The following is a 17,729-nucleotide window of genomic DNA, read 5'->3' on the forward strand; positions in this document are numbered from 1 at the left end:
GTGGTCAGAGAGGGGTCCAAGTTTCCTTTTTATGATATTGGAAGAGGTACCCGTTCCTGGCATAGTTATTTTTCTGGCTACAACTTAACTAGGGCACTTCCTTCTGGACCACATGATCTATAATTATCTCAACTGTACACAACCTTTAGTGCAGGCTAAGGAAAAGTTCTGTGCTTGTTCTGTACCATCACAGAAGCTTTTTAGAAATGACCTCAGCTCTTGTCTCCTCCATGGTTTGGCAGTCCTACAAACTGCCAGAGTAGTCATTTTGCTCTAGTCTTGACCACTATTGATGTGAGCTCTCATATCACCTTAATTCTGGATCTCCATCAATGGGTTTTATTATCTCCTTGGCTCTGGGGAATAAATAAAAAGATGGATTACCTTTTCTCTCAAACATGAGTTTTTTGGTGCTATGGACCTTAATGCTATTTCTATGAACATATTCCTAAGTGCAGCTGATTGCTGTCTGGGATAGAATTTTAAGTTGGACAAACTGAATTCTGCTGGGAAAAGTAGCCAGCACCTAGTCTAAATACTGCATCCTCTTTAGAAAATGCCACTTAATGAGGAAAGGCATGAGTTTGGAAAAGGTAAGCTAGGTTTAAATAGCCCTTGGGGCTATAGATTATCTTTGTGAGGGTCCATCCCCAAGTCAGCATCGGTTCTTTCTTTAGTGTCATAGTTCTGCCTCATCAACTTGTAAAGGCCCAGATAAGGGGTCTTTGCTTGGAGAGGCTAAGTTGAGGAGCACCCTCCCTCAGAAAAGGACAATCCGCCACAAGTCACTGCCTGAAAACTTCTACTCAGGTCTCTCCTAGATAATTCCTTTGCTAGAATGAAATTGAGAGAAAAACAGGAAAGGGCCAGTAAAGATAAAATTAATTTATTTGCTCTTACAACTCCATGGGCCATACTGGGGCCCCACAGTCCTACAGGCATACCCTACAGCAGTGGGCTGGGGAGTCCAGTTCTCTTGAGTGCCTGCTCCTTTGTCCAGAGCTGCACTGAGCTGGGTCCTTTCTGACCCCATGATCCTGCTCCCACATGCAAGGGGTGCACAGGTCCACCTGCAACAAACCTGGGCCTGCCTCTGGCAGCAAGGACAGAGCCCTGATCCCTGTGGGCCTGGGTGGGTGGATGAGCGGGTGGGCAGGCAGGAGGGTGTGGTTCAGTGCAGAGAGCTGCTGTTCTGCTCTTCAAAGGCCATCTTGCCCAGGAGCTGGCTGTCCAATTCCACCCCACTCACAGGTAGCTGGAAGAAGTTCATTTCGGCTGCTAAGGCTGCCATGGCAGAAGGGTCCTGGCCAAACTGAGCTCGCAACATCATGTCCATTTTCTCCAGCCTCCTCTTGAGCCGCTTGGCCTCCCGCTCCCGGATAAGTCGGGCCTGCCGCTTCTCTGGGGTTTCATTGGCCCGCTTCAGCCTCATGGCCTCCCGATCTCGCTGCAGCCGGCGTGCCCGCTGCTCGTCTGTCTCCTGCATGCGCTGCAGGCGCTTGGCCTCGCGGTCCCTCATGCGCCTTACCTCCCGCTCCTCGGGGGTCTCATTGTCCCGCCGGCTCTTCTTGGCCGTGCGCTCTCGTTCCAGCCGCTGCAGCCGTACTTCCAAAGGCTCGTTCTGTCGACGGAGAGCCCACTTGCGTACACTGGGGGTCTGGGATTCCAGAAGCTTACGGTAGGCAGCACAGTTGTTGCACACAAGCAGAATTCCAGCAGGGTACACTGGAGGACTAAAAGCAATGTCCTTTCCCTCAGCGCTGGAGGGGCCTTCACTGTGGGCTGGGGGCAGGGATTCCACATTAAGTACTTCAGGAAGTTTCTCACTGGAAAGCAAAAATTTTGGATGGTTAGTGTCACCTAGTAAGGCTTAGGTATCCAGCCCTGATTTACTCTTGTCCTACCAGGCCAGTTGCTCCAAGTTCACCACTAGGGGTCAGTTTGAGTGCTTAAGAGACCTCTTCTACCTCTCCGCCCCTGCTCAGTGGCCTAGGGTGTCTACCAAGTCTTAAAGCTCCCCTGGAGTTAGAGACTGAGCCAACTGCCACAGCAAGCCACCAGATCAGACGAGCCCTTAAAATGTGCAGTTTTCATTCAAGCAGGAATGATGGTGTTTGGTAGGAGCTGTGCAGGGCAGTCCTACTGTGGTAGCAGGCAGTCCTCTTTGAGGTGGAGGCTGCCTTCAGGGGAGGTACAGTCCACTGGCTCAACCACCTCCTCCCCTGGCCGACTCTGCGTTGTACACTAGCAAATGGGACTAGGACACAATTTACACAGTTCTGGTCGTCTTAGGACACAGTGGAGACTATGTCCTCACATCAGGGTCCTCTCAGTACCCTGTCACTTCTTTCTCCATGCTTTATCTTGAATACTCTTGGACTTCCTCACATCTCTTTCTAGATGAAAATGTTATTCTGACAGGAAAGTAATGGGAATTCATTTCCCTTTAGGGATGTCCAATGGAACAGGCATACTTATTAGCCTCATTACTTGTCTTTCCAAAGAGTCAAGAGTCAGTTGCCTTTGCATTACCTATCTCTAGCATTCACTTTGACTTGGGACAGCAGAACCCACATCCAGTAATTTGTTCCCAGCACAAGAGGGTTAGGTGCTCGGCTAACCTGTTAAATGTGGCATGGCTGGTGAAACGGGCTCCACACACAGCACAGTTAGACCGCTGGTCCTCCGAGTGGATTAGGAGGTGGCGACCCAATGACCCTGGGGAGCTAAGGGCCCGGCCACAGACAGGACACATGTAGCTCTTGGCGCTCACCACCGCTGCAGTGTGCTGTAAAACAGAGCCTTAATCTGTCAGCTCATGCCACCTCGAGGACAATCTACACCCACTTAGGAACTACTTTCTGGGAAACATTCCCTTTCCTTAGTCTCAGAACAAGGGACTTGCAACTATTCTTGTTTACCACCTGGAAAAGTAAGTGTTAATGGACCTTCAGAAGGGCCAGCCCATTCAGAGCATTGCTCAGATTTCATTAGTTTGCGTTTTGACTACATTCTGGGACACATGGCTAGCTTGAGGAACAATGGGACTCCAGGGCCAGAACCCTCTTCAGAGCCTGAGGAGAATCATGCTCGGGATAATTTCTCTCTGTCTGCTTGCCTCACATTGTGCAGGTACAACTGCATGTTAAGGGAGCAGTGAAGGCCAAGTCTAGAAGCTGGCTTGGAAGACTAGTATCCAAAAGGTATTTAAGTGTCCTGCTTTTCCTTCAATCTTTTAAAAAACAGTCTTCTGAAGAAATGCTTCTCCTCATGAACCAACTATCTATGGTAAAACCCAGGCTGCCATGTGTGCTGATGCCTTTTCAATACAGATCACAAGGCATGTGTGCTCTGCGATTGGATCAAGGAAAAAAGAACATAAAAATTTGTCTTATTCTGAGCCCTTCATTTACACTTTCTCCCAGCATTTCAGAAACATTTATGTTAACTCATTGTTTTCTTCTTTAAAACAAAGCCCTCGTTATTAACAGATGTTAGTTTCTATTTTACTATTTAAAATATGCATTAAATAATTTAGAAAAAAATACTTAATTTTCATAATGTGTCTGCCTGGGAACCCAGACATAATTACCCAACATATCCTACTAATTCTCTAAAATGTTCTGAGGATTGGAGTGGAATCTTAATGGAAGCAACAACCCAAGGCTCCTTCAGGAGCTGGAGGCAAAGGATGAACAAGTTGCTGGTGCTCGTGTTCTGAAGCACGCAGCTCCCCAGGCCATACCTGGTACACGTGGGCAATGAGCTGCTCCCGACTCCCACAGTCTAGCTGGCAAAGGGGACACTGGCAGAGTCCAAGTAAGGGGTCAGAATTCAAATTCTCCGTGACCTGCAATTCAACAAGTAGGCAATTCATTAAGACTACTGATCAGTCTCTTCCCTGCCCCTATTTCTTTTAACAGGGTATCCTGTTAAAAGGAACACAACTTGATATCACATATTATTCTTAGGTTCCCATATGAACCAAAAGAAAATATAATAGGGGAAAGAGAATTAAATTTGGACCCATCTTCATTTTCTCCAAGGCTTCCTGGATGAGGACACAGGACTGCCCCAGAGAGAGCTTATCTATTTTTGTCCCTAAAGTAAACCCTGTAGAGAGAGAATTAGCTTCCCTCTTGCCACGCTTCCTGCAGGAATCCTCAGGAAACAATTTAGTGAGAAGATGGCACCTCAAGTAACACTTTGACTTAAATTTGCAGGCATATTCAAGAGTACACTTCAGGAAGTCAGCTAATAGTTTTGCAAAGGTGGATATTCTGTCTGGAAAGAAGTGGGGAGCTTTAGGAAGGAGAGCTGTACATGGGTGTAGTGATATGTAGGTAGAAAAAGGAAAGCTGGGTGTGATGAGAACTGTGTGTCTGAGCTTTGGTAAATGGTGCTGTGAAGGAAGAGAGGCTTCACATGAAGGGGCCCAGGAGACCGTCAGAGGCAAGACTGTTGTCTGTGGATGAGAGGCATCAGGGCCGAGTAGGAGGGTGAGGGGGTTCCCAGACTCAGCAGCCATTTGTCACTTGCCTCATGCTCCACCACTTCGTTCCCACCAACAGGCTGTTCTGCATTTTCTAACTCTTTTTCCACTTTGACCACCCCTCCATCTTCCTCTGATGTGTGGGAAGAGACTTCATCTTGTGTGGTTTCCTCTTCGTCACCCTCACTGTCACCTGGAACATACAAACTGGTCACTTGTTCTGATTTTTGCATGAAGACATCTTGAGTTGCTTTCCACCCTAGAGTTTGCAGCTATAATGGAAAACATTTTCAGATCTTCCATAACACAGTTTGTGTCAGTGCTTAGTAGGATAAAATCATGTTAAGTGGAAGCCAGCTATAGCTGTTGTTTATAATGCTATATACACACTAAAGAGAAAATCTGACGCAGAACTGCATTGGAAAATGGTTATTTGGCCCTGTACATTATCACAAAAATAATAACTTCTTACACATGGTTCCCAAATATCTCACACTTCAAATCACACCTCCCACGCACCTCACACCATGCTCATTCCCATAACACATCATCTCTGACTTACCAACACTTCTCACTGATTTTATTACTTACTTTTCTCCATAGCCCCCCTGCACAATTTCTCCATGGTGTCACATATACTATTCTATTCTGAGTCCCACTAATCTGTTCTTTCCCAACAAACCCCAAGACACACTTACAGAAATACCAACAAGTTTTTCTTTCCTCTTATCAATAAAGGAGGCAGTAGTAAATTAGGTAAAAATGATGTCACTTTACACAGAAAAGGGCTGTTCAGTACAGTGGAAAAATTAGCACAGCAACCAACCTCAGGCAGTCTGTAGTTATATTTCACTCACTGTGTTCTTACTCTGCTAGAAACTCAGCATTCTAGGCTAAATACGTCAACTGTTTCTGTTGGTTCTTTGGATTATCTGATGGATGACTGAATGCATTAAGTACAGGGAACAGGCCATTCTTTACTTTAGGATACAATAAAATTTCTTGTGACTAAGAATTGAGTTTGTTTTAATTTAGAGGGCAGGATGTGGCTGTGAGAAGGTCTGCCTGTTGCTGGGGGATCTGCAAGGTTTGTGTGATTTTTTACTGTATTACTTATAAAATAGGAAAAAAAATGATTAAGGAAAAAAACCAAGATAACAAAAGGAGTTCTTTCTGAAAGGAAAAAATAAAGTGCTAGTACCGTGAAGATCACAAGAGGAAGCCAAGCCTAGGGAAGCTGTCAGACTCCAGCCCCATCCCAACCCCACCTAGATCCTGGACTCCTGGGCCTGACTGTAACAAGAGAGAAATACAGGGTAGAGTTTCACCAGTCTCTCTGCATCAGCTAACAGTTCCTAGCTGACAGTGCTTCTTGTCTTCTCTCTACTGTCCCTTGCAAATTCTAAATCACCAGTATGTGGGCAAAACTGGTTACATTCCCTTTCCTCATAAAAAAATCTAACCAAATCAGCTGCTAGCAGTTAACGTGTCTGTTAGACACTCCGCTTGGTTGGTGTACTGGATTTGGGCCCTGGAAAGATCTATGGTACATATGCCTTATTCCCCAGCCCAAAGCTTTAGTTTGAATCCATCTAATGAAAGATCGGCACAGATTAAATCATACCATATTTTCTCACCAGCTTATTTGGAATACTTGTAAACTTAGTCTAAGATAACATTGTATCAAACACATTTTTGTAATTTATCAAAAATCCAAATATATCTCTCTACTAGAAAGATTTTTAAAAAATAAATATGCTGTCTAGAGGGATGATGCATCTTTTCCAGAATGGAAACCTATTAGACTTTTATAGATGTTGCCATTCCTACTTTTTACTCAAACAGGTGGCTCCCTCAGGTTTTCTAGAAATATTTGGGTTCATTTTTCTGTACCTGAGCAATTAATTGCTAAATTATTATTATTTTTTTGTTGCTAAATTATCAGTTTGAGTGGAAACTGTAGTTCCTAGAAGGTTGCAGAACTTTCTCCCTCTTCGTTCTTCCTCAACCCCAAATGTGCAGAAAAATCAGAAATGTCACTCTGAATTGACACTAATAATAACCAATATCAGATGGATAAGATTAGTAAAGTGTGGAAGTCATCCTAGGAAATACATCTCAAAGTTTATTTGTTCAGGAAGGTCATGGAACAGAGACGATCCAGGAGGCTCAGCTGGTTACCAGCCACTGTATTCCATCTCTTAACCACAGGGATCTATGTAGGACTTGGTATGGGAAGACCTCCTCATTAGCATTTTATATGATGCATAATCTCATTAGTAAGCAAATCCTCTTGTATAACATTAAAATGGGGACCTCAAGCAAAAGTTTCATTAATGCCACTCTTACCCTTTATTAATTATGAATAAAAAGATCCTAGGAGACAGAGATTGTTTTCTTTTCATCTGACCTAACCCAGGGGCTGCTTGAGCACTAATTATTCCTATGCCCCTCTCTATCACAATCATCCCAAACCTATCTGTGCATGGCACTGTGCCAAGTACTTCAGTCCGTGAGTTTAAAAAAAAACCATAATGCCAAACCTATTCTCTGGATAAGCATATGCCTATAGACCTTAGAACACGTTTGGGAACACTGAGGATCCACAAATCTCTCTCTTCATGTCTTCCTCCCAACCCCCATGCACAATCCCCAGAGCACACACACTCTGATAATTCTTCTCCCATTGCCCTGAGTCATTACCAGAAGGTGCAGAACTCACTGCTACTGGAGTCCTGATCTCTTAGGTGTTGGATAGCTTGTCGCTGACTGCCAAGGTCTCCAGGAAAATCAGTTTTCATCATCGCCTGGCGGGCTTGCTCTTCTAGCCCAGCAAATACTTGATCCCCTGGTGGTCACAAGGAAAAATAGTCAGGCCACCAGCTGGGCAGCACATCCCCAGGCAAGCTGGTTGGAAAGTCAGACCATTCAAAGGTAGGAGACAGGCAGGAACCCTGTGGTGAGGTCGTTCATCTCCGAGTCAGCTTGTTGCTTCCAACAGTTTCTGGGTGCAGCTACTCTCCTGGGCAGTAAGCCAGATGCTCTAGAAAGCATCAGTTGCTTCACTGAAATCTTCCTAATCTTGACTCCTTTCAAAAGGTGATCAATTGCTACTTTACAAATTTAACTTCAGAATCTCAATTCCATTTACAACCTTCCATCAGGATTGGGGAGACAGAGGCAAGAAGAGGCAAAGTGATGGGATGAAGATAGGGCAACAAATTTGGGCACAATCTCTGCATCTTAATGTACTAGCACAATGGCCCAGACTCAGTGTCTATCTCTGACTATAAACAAGTGCCTCAAATAATCTGTCTAAAGAACAGTATCTCTAATCCCATCTTTCATCCACTATCCTTCCAAGACATGCTCTGGAAGTTCTTCCTTGACTCTCTTTCTAATGTCTATCAGAATTAGCCATGAGCAAATCAACAGCTGGTTGAATAATGGATTAAAAGGAGAATAGATAATATATGAACTCATTTCTGCTGAGGAACAAATTTCCTAAAACATGCCAACTAATTTGCAACAAATAATATTTCATCTAGACTCCTTGGTCCAATGTAGGTTTTTTTTTTTTTTTATGGAGTATCCAAAAACCCTGGACCCATCCTTGATATGCATTTACTTCTGAGGAACTCTGCAGAGTGGTTATTGAAGAGTTAAAATTTAGTGCTCTTTTATTTCCAAGAGGCCAGGCATAAGGAGAAAAGAGAATTGGGTTTCTCGAGGTTTCCATTATCTCAATCAGAGTGGAAACTACAGTCCCCATTCTCCAGCCACCAAGAGAGAATAATAAAAAGCCCTAGTGAAATGTTTGACAATAGAACAGGCACTTTCTTACTGAAGAGATAAAGGAAACAGGCTCAAGTTTCGAGACAGGATACAATGATGTAGGAGTAACGAACTGGTCAGTTGACCTGCACTACTAGTCTGTGGGCAGTGAAAGAACTGATGTGAAGTAGCTTCATGTGATTCACTTAGCCATTCATTCAGCAAATATTGAGCATCTACTATATGCTAAGTGCAGAACACTAATAATAGCTATGATTTGCCACTTCCTAGTTCCAGGCTCTACGTTAAGTGCTTTATAGTTGTTACTTCACCTTAATTCTCTGTAAAACTCTATATGGTAGGTATTACTCCCCCATATTTTACTCAGGAGAAAACTAAGCTCTATGGTGGAACTAAGTATTCAAACCCGGATCTGTCCAACTCTAATATCCATGTTTTTAAACTGCTTTCTAGTAGAGATTTAAGCAGAAAGTTAGGCAGTTCATCAGAATGGTTTTGCTGAAAACAAACACTTGTCCCTGTGTGAGAAGAATGGCTCTGATCCTAGTGTTAGCACTACCTTCATACCATAAGAAACTGATACATACAACTCAAATATCAAAATAATGTTCTCAGGGCCAGTATATGACAAAAGGAACCATCATTTTGATGGTTCTGATACCATGTGATGAGTTACCATGCCTGGTTTAGAGTAACTAATATTATGGCTACTCTGACTGATACTATGAGTGGGAGTAGAGGTGGTTAGAGTTCAAGTGTATATCTAGCCACATAGCCCTCAAGTGAAAGAAAAATAAGCTGCTTTAAGTCCAGTTTCCTAATATCCAAGATGACACTGGATATAAATTATTGCTAGGGAAAGCAAAAAATGAATTCCTGTTATAGCACCTCCTCTTCCTTCTTTGCAGAAGTAAAATATTTAATTTCTCCATACTGGTTCCACTGGAACCACAAGACCATGGCCAACTGGAATCTACCCAGGAATCGTTACTGAATTCTGGGTAGATGCATGTTTTCAGACCTGGTAACTGTGGGCAGACATGGCACTTAGGAACAAGTTATGTATCAGCATATGATTATCAAGGGGCAGACCATTCTCATCAGTGACACTTTTCATCTCTAAAGAAACCTAGTCAGAAGCCAGCTAGGTTTATAATATACTAGGAATATACACTTTTTTCTTTTTCCTTTCTTAATAGGGACTCACCATTGGATCAGTAGCAGGGCATCTAAAAGGATATGTACTTTGTTAGATCAGCTAGTAATTCAGTTTAGTCTCCGTCAACTTGAGCTCAAAGTTTATTTTTGTCTATTGATGTTGCTCTTATATTTTATTCTATTCCTGACTTGGGAAAAAGGCTAAGGTGAACTTTATTCCTCAGGACTGTTCCTATTTTAACATCAACATAAAGCAAAATATATAAAAACCATAAAAAAAGAAGTGATTTTGGCAGACCTCATAGGAAAAGATATGTGAATAATCTTCCAGTAGTCACTATTTACCTAATTCCATAAATCTAACTGTCCAAAATTACCCTTTTGTAAGAAGGTAGTGATACCTGCTACAAGTATGTTATATTAACTCAAGTAAAATGTGATCCAGAGATACTAGTGATTAAGAAGTGTTATACAATTGCCTGCTTTCATAATGTAGAATTATTATTTCCTTCTATCTTGAGACTGTTGGAGTAGGTTAAAAAAATCCTCTGGTCTCCAGATATTCATGTAGGGCAACCATCTTATTTAACATGAGTATTTATTTGTCTATTAATAGTTAGGAACAAGTCATCAAAGCTCCACAGTAAAAAGCAAGGTGCCACCTCTCCTTTTTTTGGTATGAAATCAAGATACTGTTTGTCTGATTTGGCTAAGGTTTTTCAGACCAGATAAGAACAAGACCATGAAAGCAAGCTTGTAGAACAGATGAGAAGACTGAGATGAAAGTTATTAGAAAGGCAAAGATTTTACAATTCTTTTTCTTGAGTCCTTGGTGCAGTTAAATAAATGCAATTTCTGGCTGACCTTGAAATTAAGTAAAGCAGCTGAAACATTCTAAGAGAGCAGATGTCAAATTCAGAAAAAACAAGCTAGTATGGGGAATGAGGAGCTTAGGATCCATTTCTAGCTGACAGTCTCTGTAACCCAAGGTGCTATCACCTGTTGGGAACATAGCCATTTACCTCACAAGGGTGTTGACAGAATGAATGAAGACAAAACAAGTTGCGCTTTTTAGAAGAGAAGGGACTTTAAAGGCTTTTTTCCCTACTTCTCTGTAAAAGCTGAAATGCTTTAATTGAAGTTGCAAGTTTTTAGTCTCGTGTGTACTTTGCAATCTGAAAACAAAAGTCTCTTAAGAAAAAGTAGTTTTCTTTTTCTTAGTGGTTTGCTTGGTATAAACATACCAAATGAGAGTGTCCAAGGGACTCTATTTTCAACCTCTCTAGAAACAGTTGACAGAAATTGTACTCAGAAGGGGGTGAGATGAGGAAGGAGGGAGGGAAGAAGGTCTAACAGAGATTTCAGCCCATCAGCAGTTTCTCTGTGACTAACAATTCTGGGCTTTTATTCCAAAAGCTCTGCATCAAGTCTATAAATGAACTGTTCAAAACACAAAAGTCTGCCTGGATGTTTCTGCGGAAAGGAAAGATCATGACAGTAATTTAGATAGAGAGACACTCCTGAGGAAAGCCAAGTAAACGCCAGAGCAGCCTGCCCATTGGCTTTTAAAGTGGATCCGACAAATGCTGCCAGGCTACAGCAGTGGGATTCTTAATATATTCTTTTAGGCGGGCTTTGAGCTTCATGCCACACAATCTTCTTCCCAGAAGGCAGATCTAATGGAGTTCAGCCATTACCCTGCTCAAGTGCCGACTGGCTTTGACATTTAAGCAAAGCTTCTGCAGACTTTCCTGCCTCCCAGACCTTGAGTCCATTCCATTTACTTTAAATAGACGAGTAGCATTAAATTCAATACATTTGTTTGGTTCCATTTCACTGCAAGGGGATAGGAGACTCAAGTGGTCAGAAGACTGAAATTACCTCTTTCTACTTGCCATTTCTGTCATGGGCAATGAGAAGATGACTTTTCAAAAAAGGCAGAATCAGCTTTAGTCCCCAAATAGTAAATAAACAGAATGTCCTGAGAGACCAGCAAATCTCAGTGTCTTTTCTTCTTTGGTCAAGCTTAGTCCATCACTTGAGAAGCCCTCACAGTTCCATGTCCACATGGATCACTGAAAACAGCCCCTCCCTGGGGGTCTGCTTTTTAGTTGCAGCTGAACACTTCTGTTCACAGCCTCTTAATGGTCACCACCCCAGAGCCTGCAAAGTCCCTCCCACTCCACCACAATACCATGTTCACTTGCCCTGGAAACTGCATTTCTGCAGCTGTGGATGTATGATATTCTCTCCTTCTCCATGGCCTGTTTGTCCATCTCTTTTCTGACTCCAATACCAGCTCATCATGGGTTTGACTGACTATGGTGGGAGGAGATGCAGCTAATGGATATATGCTATGTGGACACAGGCATAGGCCACACAAGCCTTTACTGGCTCCCCCAGCCTTACCACAATCATGCCATCATGCCCGCCAGCTACTTTCCTCAAATCTAACCAGTCTTTATGGACAGGTGGCTTTTGTTAGGTAAATGCCCAACTCCTATGATTGCCTTATTTGTGAACACATCATTTCTACTAAGAGTACCTTTCCTGCCCTGTCTTCTTGGGGTCACATCTGTGTCTTTTATCAATACTCACCTTCAACCAATCCTCCTAAAACTGTGTTGGATTACCTATGGTAGAGATACTTCATTTTGTCTCTCTTGACAATCCTCACATTCAAGCCCACTAAATTTTACTGTTTTAGCAGCAATTTCTAAATCCTTCCTAAACCACTCACCTTTATATTAAGCAGCCTTCCACATCCTCCTATTCCAGAATATAGTCCTAGAAGCATCCAACTTGTCTTATAAAACTTTTCCAGGACTTAAATTGAAGAATTAATTGTATATGGAGGTTTCCTACCTTAATCTCATTAATCTACAAGATGTTGAAGTCTTCTTAATTCCTCTGTTCCTACTGTTTTTCTCCTACTCTTGAAATTACCCAATAAGATAAGATATGGTACATAGTGCCTGGCATATAGTATGTTTTTAATAAATTTTAGTCCTCTTATCTTAACTCCTTGACTAATCTATCCTCTCAAATGTAGGTTTCTTCCTTTAAAAAAACCTTTCATATGTTATATCACTGAATTCTCTTCAAATGTTGCTGTACTTTATTTAGTTAGTCCTCCATAATAAGAGGGAGCTATTTGTCTCTTTTATAAACATTTGGGTGAGGATGCTTATCTCTCCAGATTATAGGAAACTATCTGGTTAATTATCTCAAATCTTCATAGATATATTAATGTTAATTTAATAAGGCACTTTTGAACACCCTCTACGAGCAGTGCTAGAAGTAGAGAGGGATAGCAGGAAATATATATGGGATATAGTCTCTGCCCTTTGGAAGTTTACAATCTAATTACGGAAATAAAAGATACACATGAAACTGTTAAGAAACAATGCAAGACAATAGTGCATACCTGGTCTTCCTGTTACCAGTCTCTCCTTCATGTGATCCATCCACACTGCTTCATAGGCCCAAAACACCGCATTCTAAATGTTACTCCACTCTCCCTGCTTAAAAGCCTTCAGTAGCTCCGTACAGTCTACAGAATGAGATTTGAACTTTGCCTGGCCTTCAAGCCTCTACAATGTAGAGTTAAACATCTCCAACCTCACATCCTGTGTCTTCTGGAGAAATGAAACTTCTGCTTCATATAAAGTCTCCTTGTCTCCTAAACATATGTGCATTCCCTCTTGTATCTTTGCTCACATCGTTTTCCCTACCTGATTTTACCTCTCCCTTACTCTCATTTTAAAATCCACTTGCTACCTTCTAAGGCCTAGTTCATGTTCATGGTCTAGGGCCTCTTCCATCAAGCACTCCCTTGCTACCTCAGCCCAGGTAGCTCTCTCCCTCCTCTTAACTTCTATAGTATACAGTCTTCAGCAACCCTGTGTGGCACTTAGCATATACTATCTTGTATTTTTATATTATTTTTTATATAAATATATATCTATCTGTGGCTACATTACAGTCTTACATATCCTTCTATTGTTTCACAGCCCTGGCATCCAGCACAAGGCTTTGCACAGAGTAGATATCCTATAAATGTTTGTTAATGTGAATACTAAGGATTAATCAAGTGTACCTACTCCTAAGACAGGTTTCTAACACCTCTTCCAGCAAACAGACACACTTTAAATCCATCATGTTCAACACCTTTAACCCTTTTTTCCTTCACAAATTAGTGGGAGCCTCTCACCTAAATTCAGATTACTTTTCCATTCCAACCCTCAACCTTCCCAGCTTCCAGAAGACAAAGTCCAATACTCACAGTGAACTTTATTTGGATTTGTCTGTTTCCGACGGGACATGTTTCCCTGATCCAAGAGCTCTGGTCTTTCCCAGTTTCACGACTGGATATGTTACTACCTTCTTGCAGGGTGCTGACCTACAATAAAAAGGATACTGTTAGCACAAGTCATTTTGCCCAAAAATTATACTGAATTAAAAAATAAAAAGACTTTCAAAAATAGTTCTTGAGCATATAAAACTCACCAGTTATAAATAATTGTACTAATTAAAGAAAGAAAGAAATGAATAAATCTCTATCACAACATCAAGGTCCCAAGAACTTTAAGAGGGGACTCCTTCAGAGGATTTAGAAAATTCCACTCTAAATCTATCTGTGGAATCCAGAATACTGTTAAGTGATCGTGATCAAGGTCATAGGATAGAAAAGGAAGCAAAAAAACGCAGGCAGCCAGCATTAGAAGCACTGTGGGCTCAAAGGGATAACCCCTGTGAATGGTAAAAGGAAGCAAAAGGAAGCTAAAGAGCATGGCAGCTCACACGTCACATGCCCACTGGAAGTCAAGCCCTGCAATCTGCAGCAATGGTAGCCTCCAGATGTTTTTTCAATAAGTTATCTCGCCTGGAGGTGACAAAGGCATCACATCGCTGTGAGACAGGAAACATCTCAAAACTCTTACGCATCTGTAAATGAAAACAGTGTGGCAAGTGGAGCCTCTATCTAGTGATGCAGGCACAGTGCTGGGCACAGGATGACAGGGCACTAAAGCCAATCAGGCTTCCAGTGTTGAAGATGGGCTCTCATCAGAAAAGCCGGATGCCATCCACCTTGCTGAGTACTAATTCAGTATCCCAATGTGAAATATCAACCCGGCCTTGCTCACATGCCCTGGAGTGGTGGTCAAAGTTAATAACTCTAGTGCTTCTTCTCAATCCAGCCTCTATGTAGCAAAGAGATCAGTGGAAGGAACAAAAAGAAAAGCTCCTCAAATGAGAAGTTTGCAGAGACATGCACCGGCTTTCCTGAAATAGAGGGGGAACAGATACTTAAGCCTAGAGGTTCCTAGTTAGTTATAAGACAGATTTTCCCAGCAGAAAGTGCCATTAGAGAGTCTGAAATGGATTAGTAGCAGAAGCTGTGAAATTTTCTTTGAAAGATAGAGTGAATAAACAGACAGATTAAAAAGAGACAGATTCTCTTTCCTACCAAAGACAAGAATATGGATCTGGTCACCCTCTAAGTTTTCTTTCAGTTCCTGCCTTCTCAAATTGTACTCGCACTGAATAAGAAAATATAAAATTGTAGTTTATTGCCTTAAGAGACATTTTGTGAGGCACCTACCAGCTATACTTTGCACTCCAGTTAGTGAAGACTCACCTCCTGTTATGCCAACTAACTCCTCTACGTAGCTAGAAAGGACCTCAGCCCTGTAATCAGATCCTGCCTCCCCTTACCAAGAGAAGAAAGAAACCGCAAATGGCAAAGACAGGCCTCCACAGGAAGTGGCAAAGGAAGCAGCTTTCAGGCAGTCTTCTATCATATCTGCATATCAAACACAGTTCTTTTTCAGACCTTCAATTAAAACAAAAACAAAAACAACTCCAAATTGATACAGTAAAAATAAATTTTAACTATTTAGAGGGCAGTATGCTGAGTGTTAATGCTAATGGTATGTGTTCTCTGTTCTAAATTTTGTGTAGATCATTTCTTTCTAATCAAGTAGTTATTTCATTAATGGAAGCAGTGAATGAATATTACACTTTGGGTCTTTTCCTATAAGTCTGTGGAATCACAAAGTGGAAAGTCGAATGAAATGCAGGTTGTGGATCATTTTTTTCTAAAATTTGCAGAGCTACACCTCTCTATTGTATAAGGAAAAAATGAAATCTTAACTAATTTTTAAATTTTCTCCTCATCAAGATCAGAAATTGAAACTGTGAGATAAAGGTAATAAAGACCCTTCTGAAGGAAGGCCAAATAATTTGAGACAGGCTGTATTCAAATCATCTTGGTGAGGCAACAGTTCAATACTAAAACTACAAGTCAGAAACAGAGATGAGTATCTGCATATTTAAATCGGCAGTGTCCACTGCATCTCACAGTCCTCCTAGTGGCCAAACGGGGAATGGACCAAATGGTACCCAAGGGGACTTGCCACCTGAGGGATTAAGGGGAAAATAAACAAATACTCTCCCCTCTCTCAAAAGAAAGCCTATGGGGTCATGAACTCTTGAAAATAAGTAAGTAGGAAAGTGAATGAATAAGTGAATAAACGAATAAACAAAAAAATAAATAACTAGCACTAGAAGTACATTCTTGACTGCACAGCAAGATCTCAGAGGTTAGACAACTGTTTTATAGGCAGTAAAAGCTGTTAAAATCCATAGACACATTGCCCTAAAGGTCATTCATTCATTTCAACACTGCCTAGGTTCCCAAGCCCGAATCTGAAATCAACACAAAAATGTAAACGAATAGCTGCTTGAACATCACCATCTGGAAGAAAAACGGGATGGGAAGAAAGGTAAACGGTGAGATTCAGGTCTACAAGGGATTCCATTTTAAAAAGAAGGCAGCTTTGTCTGTCTTTAGAACAAGGTTTAAGAGTCCTCAGGAGGAGAGGCAACCGTCTCCCCTTAACACTGTCCCTCCTCTCCCACAGGTGTTAGGTTGCAGCTGCCAGGACACACCACAGACTTGAGCAAGAAAAAAAAGGGTGAAATCCAAGCTTTAAGAAAAGAAGGTGCACTCCCACCTCCAGCTCTGGTGCAGTTCCCACGGAGCAAAGTAAACTCGACTGAATCCTAGTGATCTGTATCTGGCAAAAAGGAGAGGACAAGAAAGCTGGTCACGTAGCCGCCTCACTGTTCACCCTGTTCCCACTTCTGTTCGGTCTGGAGCGTGTGTATAATCAGCCGAGATGGTCCCTCTGGCTTCTTCAAGCATGAGCACAGGTAGATTCCCAAGAATTATCAGACAAGAGCCAGAGGTCTTCCGAAGCGGCTCAGACAAACCCTCAGACAAAACAGTCTTCTCAGAATCTAAATTTAGAAGCCTTTCTGCAAGACCACACCGCGGGATTGATACCCGGGTCGGCACTCCCACGCCCACCCTCCCCCTCCCCCAGCTCCACCCCAGCCTGTCAGCCGCCGGGCCGTCCTGGCTGTGCCCGGCCGAGCCCGACCTGGGCCCACGCGGGGAGGGTGGCGGCGAGGACGCCCCTCCCGCGCCCGAGACCGCCAGAGGGACGGAAAGAGGAACGGCCGGGTGAGGAGCCAGCCGGGTCCGGCCTCGTCTCGGGAACCCGGGGCAGGGCGGGGGTCGGAGCCTGGGCTGCCCCCGGCCCCCAGGCCCGAGCGAGACCCTAGCCCCCTCCCCAGACACAGACAGACAAAAGGACGGACAGCCGGCGACCAAGACGGGGGCGAGGAGCCCCTGCATCCTCAGCCGCGCCCCGGAGGGAAGGAGTCGGGGGTCTTTTTACCCGACGCCTCGGCGCTCCGCGGCGCTCCGGGTGCCTGGGCCCCGCCTCCGGACAGACGGACCGCCGGACAATGGGCCCCGGGCCGCAGCTCGGGCCGGCTAGGCCGGGGCTCTCTGGGACTGGGCCCTGGCAGGCGGAGGGCGGCTCCGGGCCGAGCCGGAGGCTGGGAGCCGAGGGGCGGCGCTGCAGACGGACAAAGCCACCGGCAGACAGACAGACGGAGGGGGAAAAGATGGCGACGCGGGCGGCGGGAGCGCGCTGCTCGCGCACCCGCAGCGAGTGGGGCGCGTGCACGAGCCTCTCCTCTCCCCTTCCCCCTTCTCCGGCTTGGTCCCCCTCCCCGCTCCTCAGGCGCGCGCCTGAACGGCGTGGGCGGGGCTTGAGGGGAGAGGGTCCGGGGAGGCGGGACTTAAGGGAGCATCCAATCACAGACGTTCGAGAGGGGCTTCGCCTTCATCCTCGCGCCCTGGAGACCACCCAGCCTCGCACCCTCCCTGGTCTTTTTCTAGCCCTGTCAGCCCCTAACCCCTCCTGGA

General features: G+C 43.7%; 2 protein-coding genes across 6 annotated transcripts in view; one reads left to right on the top strand and one right to left on the bottom strand.

Moving 5' to 3' along the window:
• The window catches only part of ATXN1L (ataxin 1 like), a 29,080-nt gene extending 11,903 nt beyond the window's left edge, over nt 1–17,177 (top strand). The window contains exon 3 of the transcript XR_015549143.1: nt 16,372–17,177. The gene's annotated coding sequence lies outside the window, so the exon portion shown is untranslated. The remainder of the gene's footprint in view (nt 1–16,371) is intronic.
• On the bottom strand, nt 871–17,479 carry ZNF821 (zinc finger protein 821). Of its 5 annotated transcripts, none has more exons than XM_087419998.1 (9): nt 17,194–17,475; nt 16,465–16,527; nt 15,164–15,251; nt 13,731–13,847; nt 7,215–7,340; nt 4,540–4,685; nt 3,746–3,850; nt 2,622–2,788; nt 871–1,826 (listed from the first exon to the last, which is right to left on the bottom strand). In XM_087419998.1, the coding sequence occupies exons 4-9, from the start codon at nt 13,768–13,770 to the stop codon at nt 1,172–1,174; spliced, it is 1,239 nt and encodes a 412-aa protein (XP_087276124.1). In that variant the 5' UTR covers nt 13,771–13,847; nt 15,164–15,251; nt 16,465–16,527; nt 17,194–17,475; the 3' UTR covers nt 871–1,171. The 5 variants fall into 5 exon arrangements, with proteins under 5 accessions (XP_087276124.1, XP_014644031.1, XP_087276126.1 ...); XM_014788545.2 differs by having other exon boundaries at nt 15,164–15,281; XM_087420000.1 differs by lacking the exon at nt 7,215–7,340 and having other exon boundaries at nt 15,164–15,281; nt 17,194–17,479.
• Nucleotides 17,480–17,729: the final 250 nt, after the last annotated feature.

The sequence above is a fragment of the Ceratotherium simum genome, chromosome 30, assembly GCF_057802395.1.
Source record: "Ceratotherium simum simum isolate JZ-2026a chromosome 30, ASM5780239v1, whole genome shotgun sequence".
Lineage (NCBI taxonomy): Eukaryota > Metazoa > Chordata > Mammalia > Perissodactyla > Rhinocerotidae > Ceratotherium > Ceratotherium simum.

What these genes read in the sequence shown, in the direction of transcription:
- ZNF821 (XM_004431800.3), bottom strand. Translation starts at nt 13,770, where the DNA reads ATGTCCCGTCGGAAACAGACAAATCCAAATAAAGTTCACT. An exon ending in AAATCCAAATAAAGTTCACT is followed by an intron (nt 7,341 to 13,730) that starts GTGAGTATTGGA and finishes TGTGACCACCAG; the next exon opens with GGGATCAAGTATTTGCTGGG. An exon ending in TCATTGCCCACGTGTACCAG is followed by an intron (nt 2,789 to 3,745) that starts GTATGGCCTGGG and finishes TCTGTTTTACAG; the next exon opens with CACACTGCAGCGGTGGTGAG.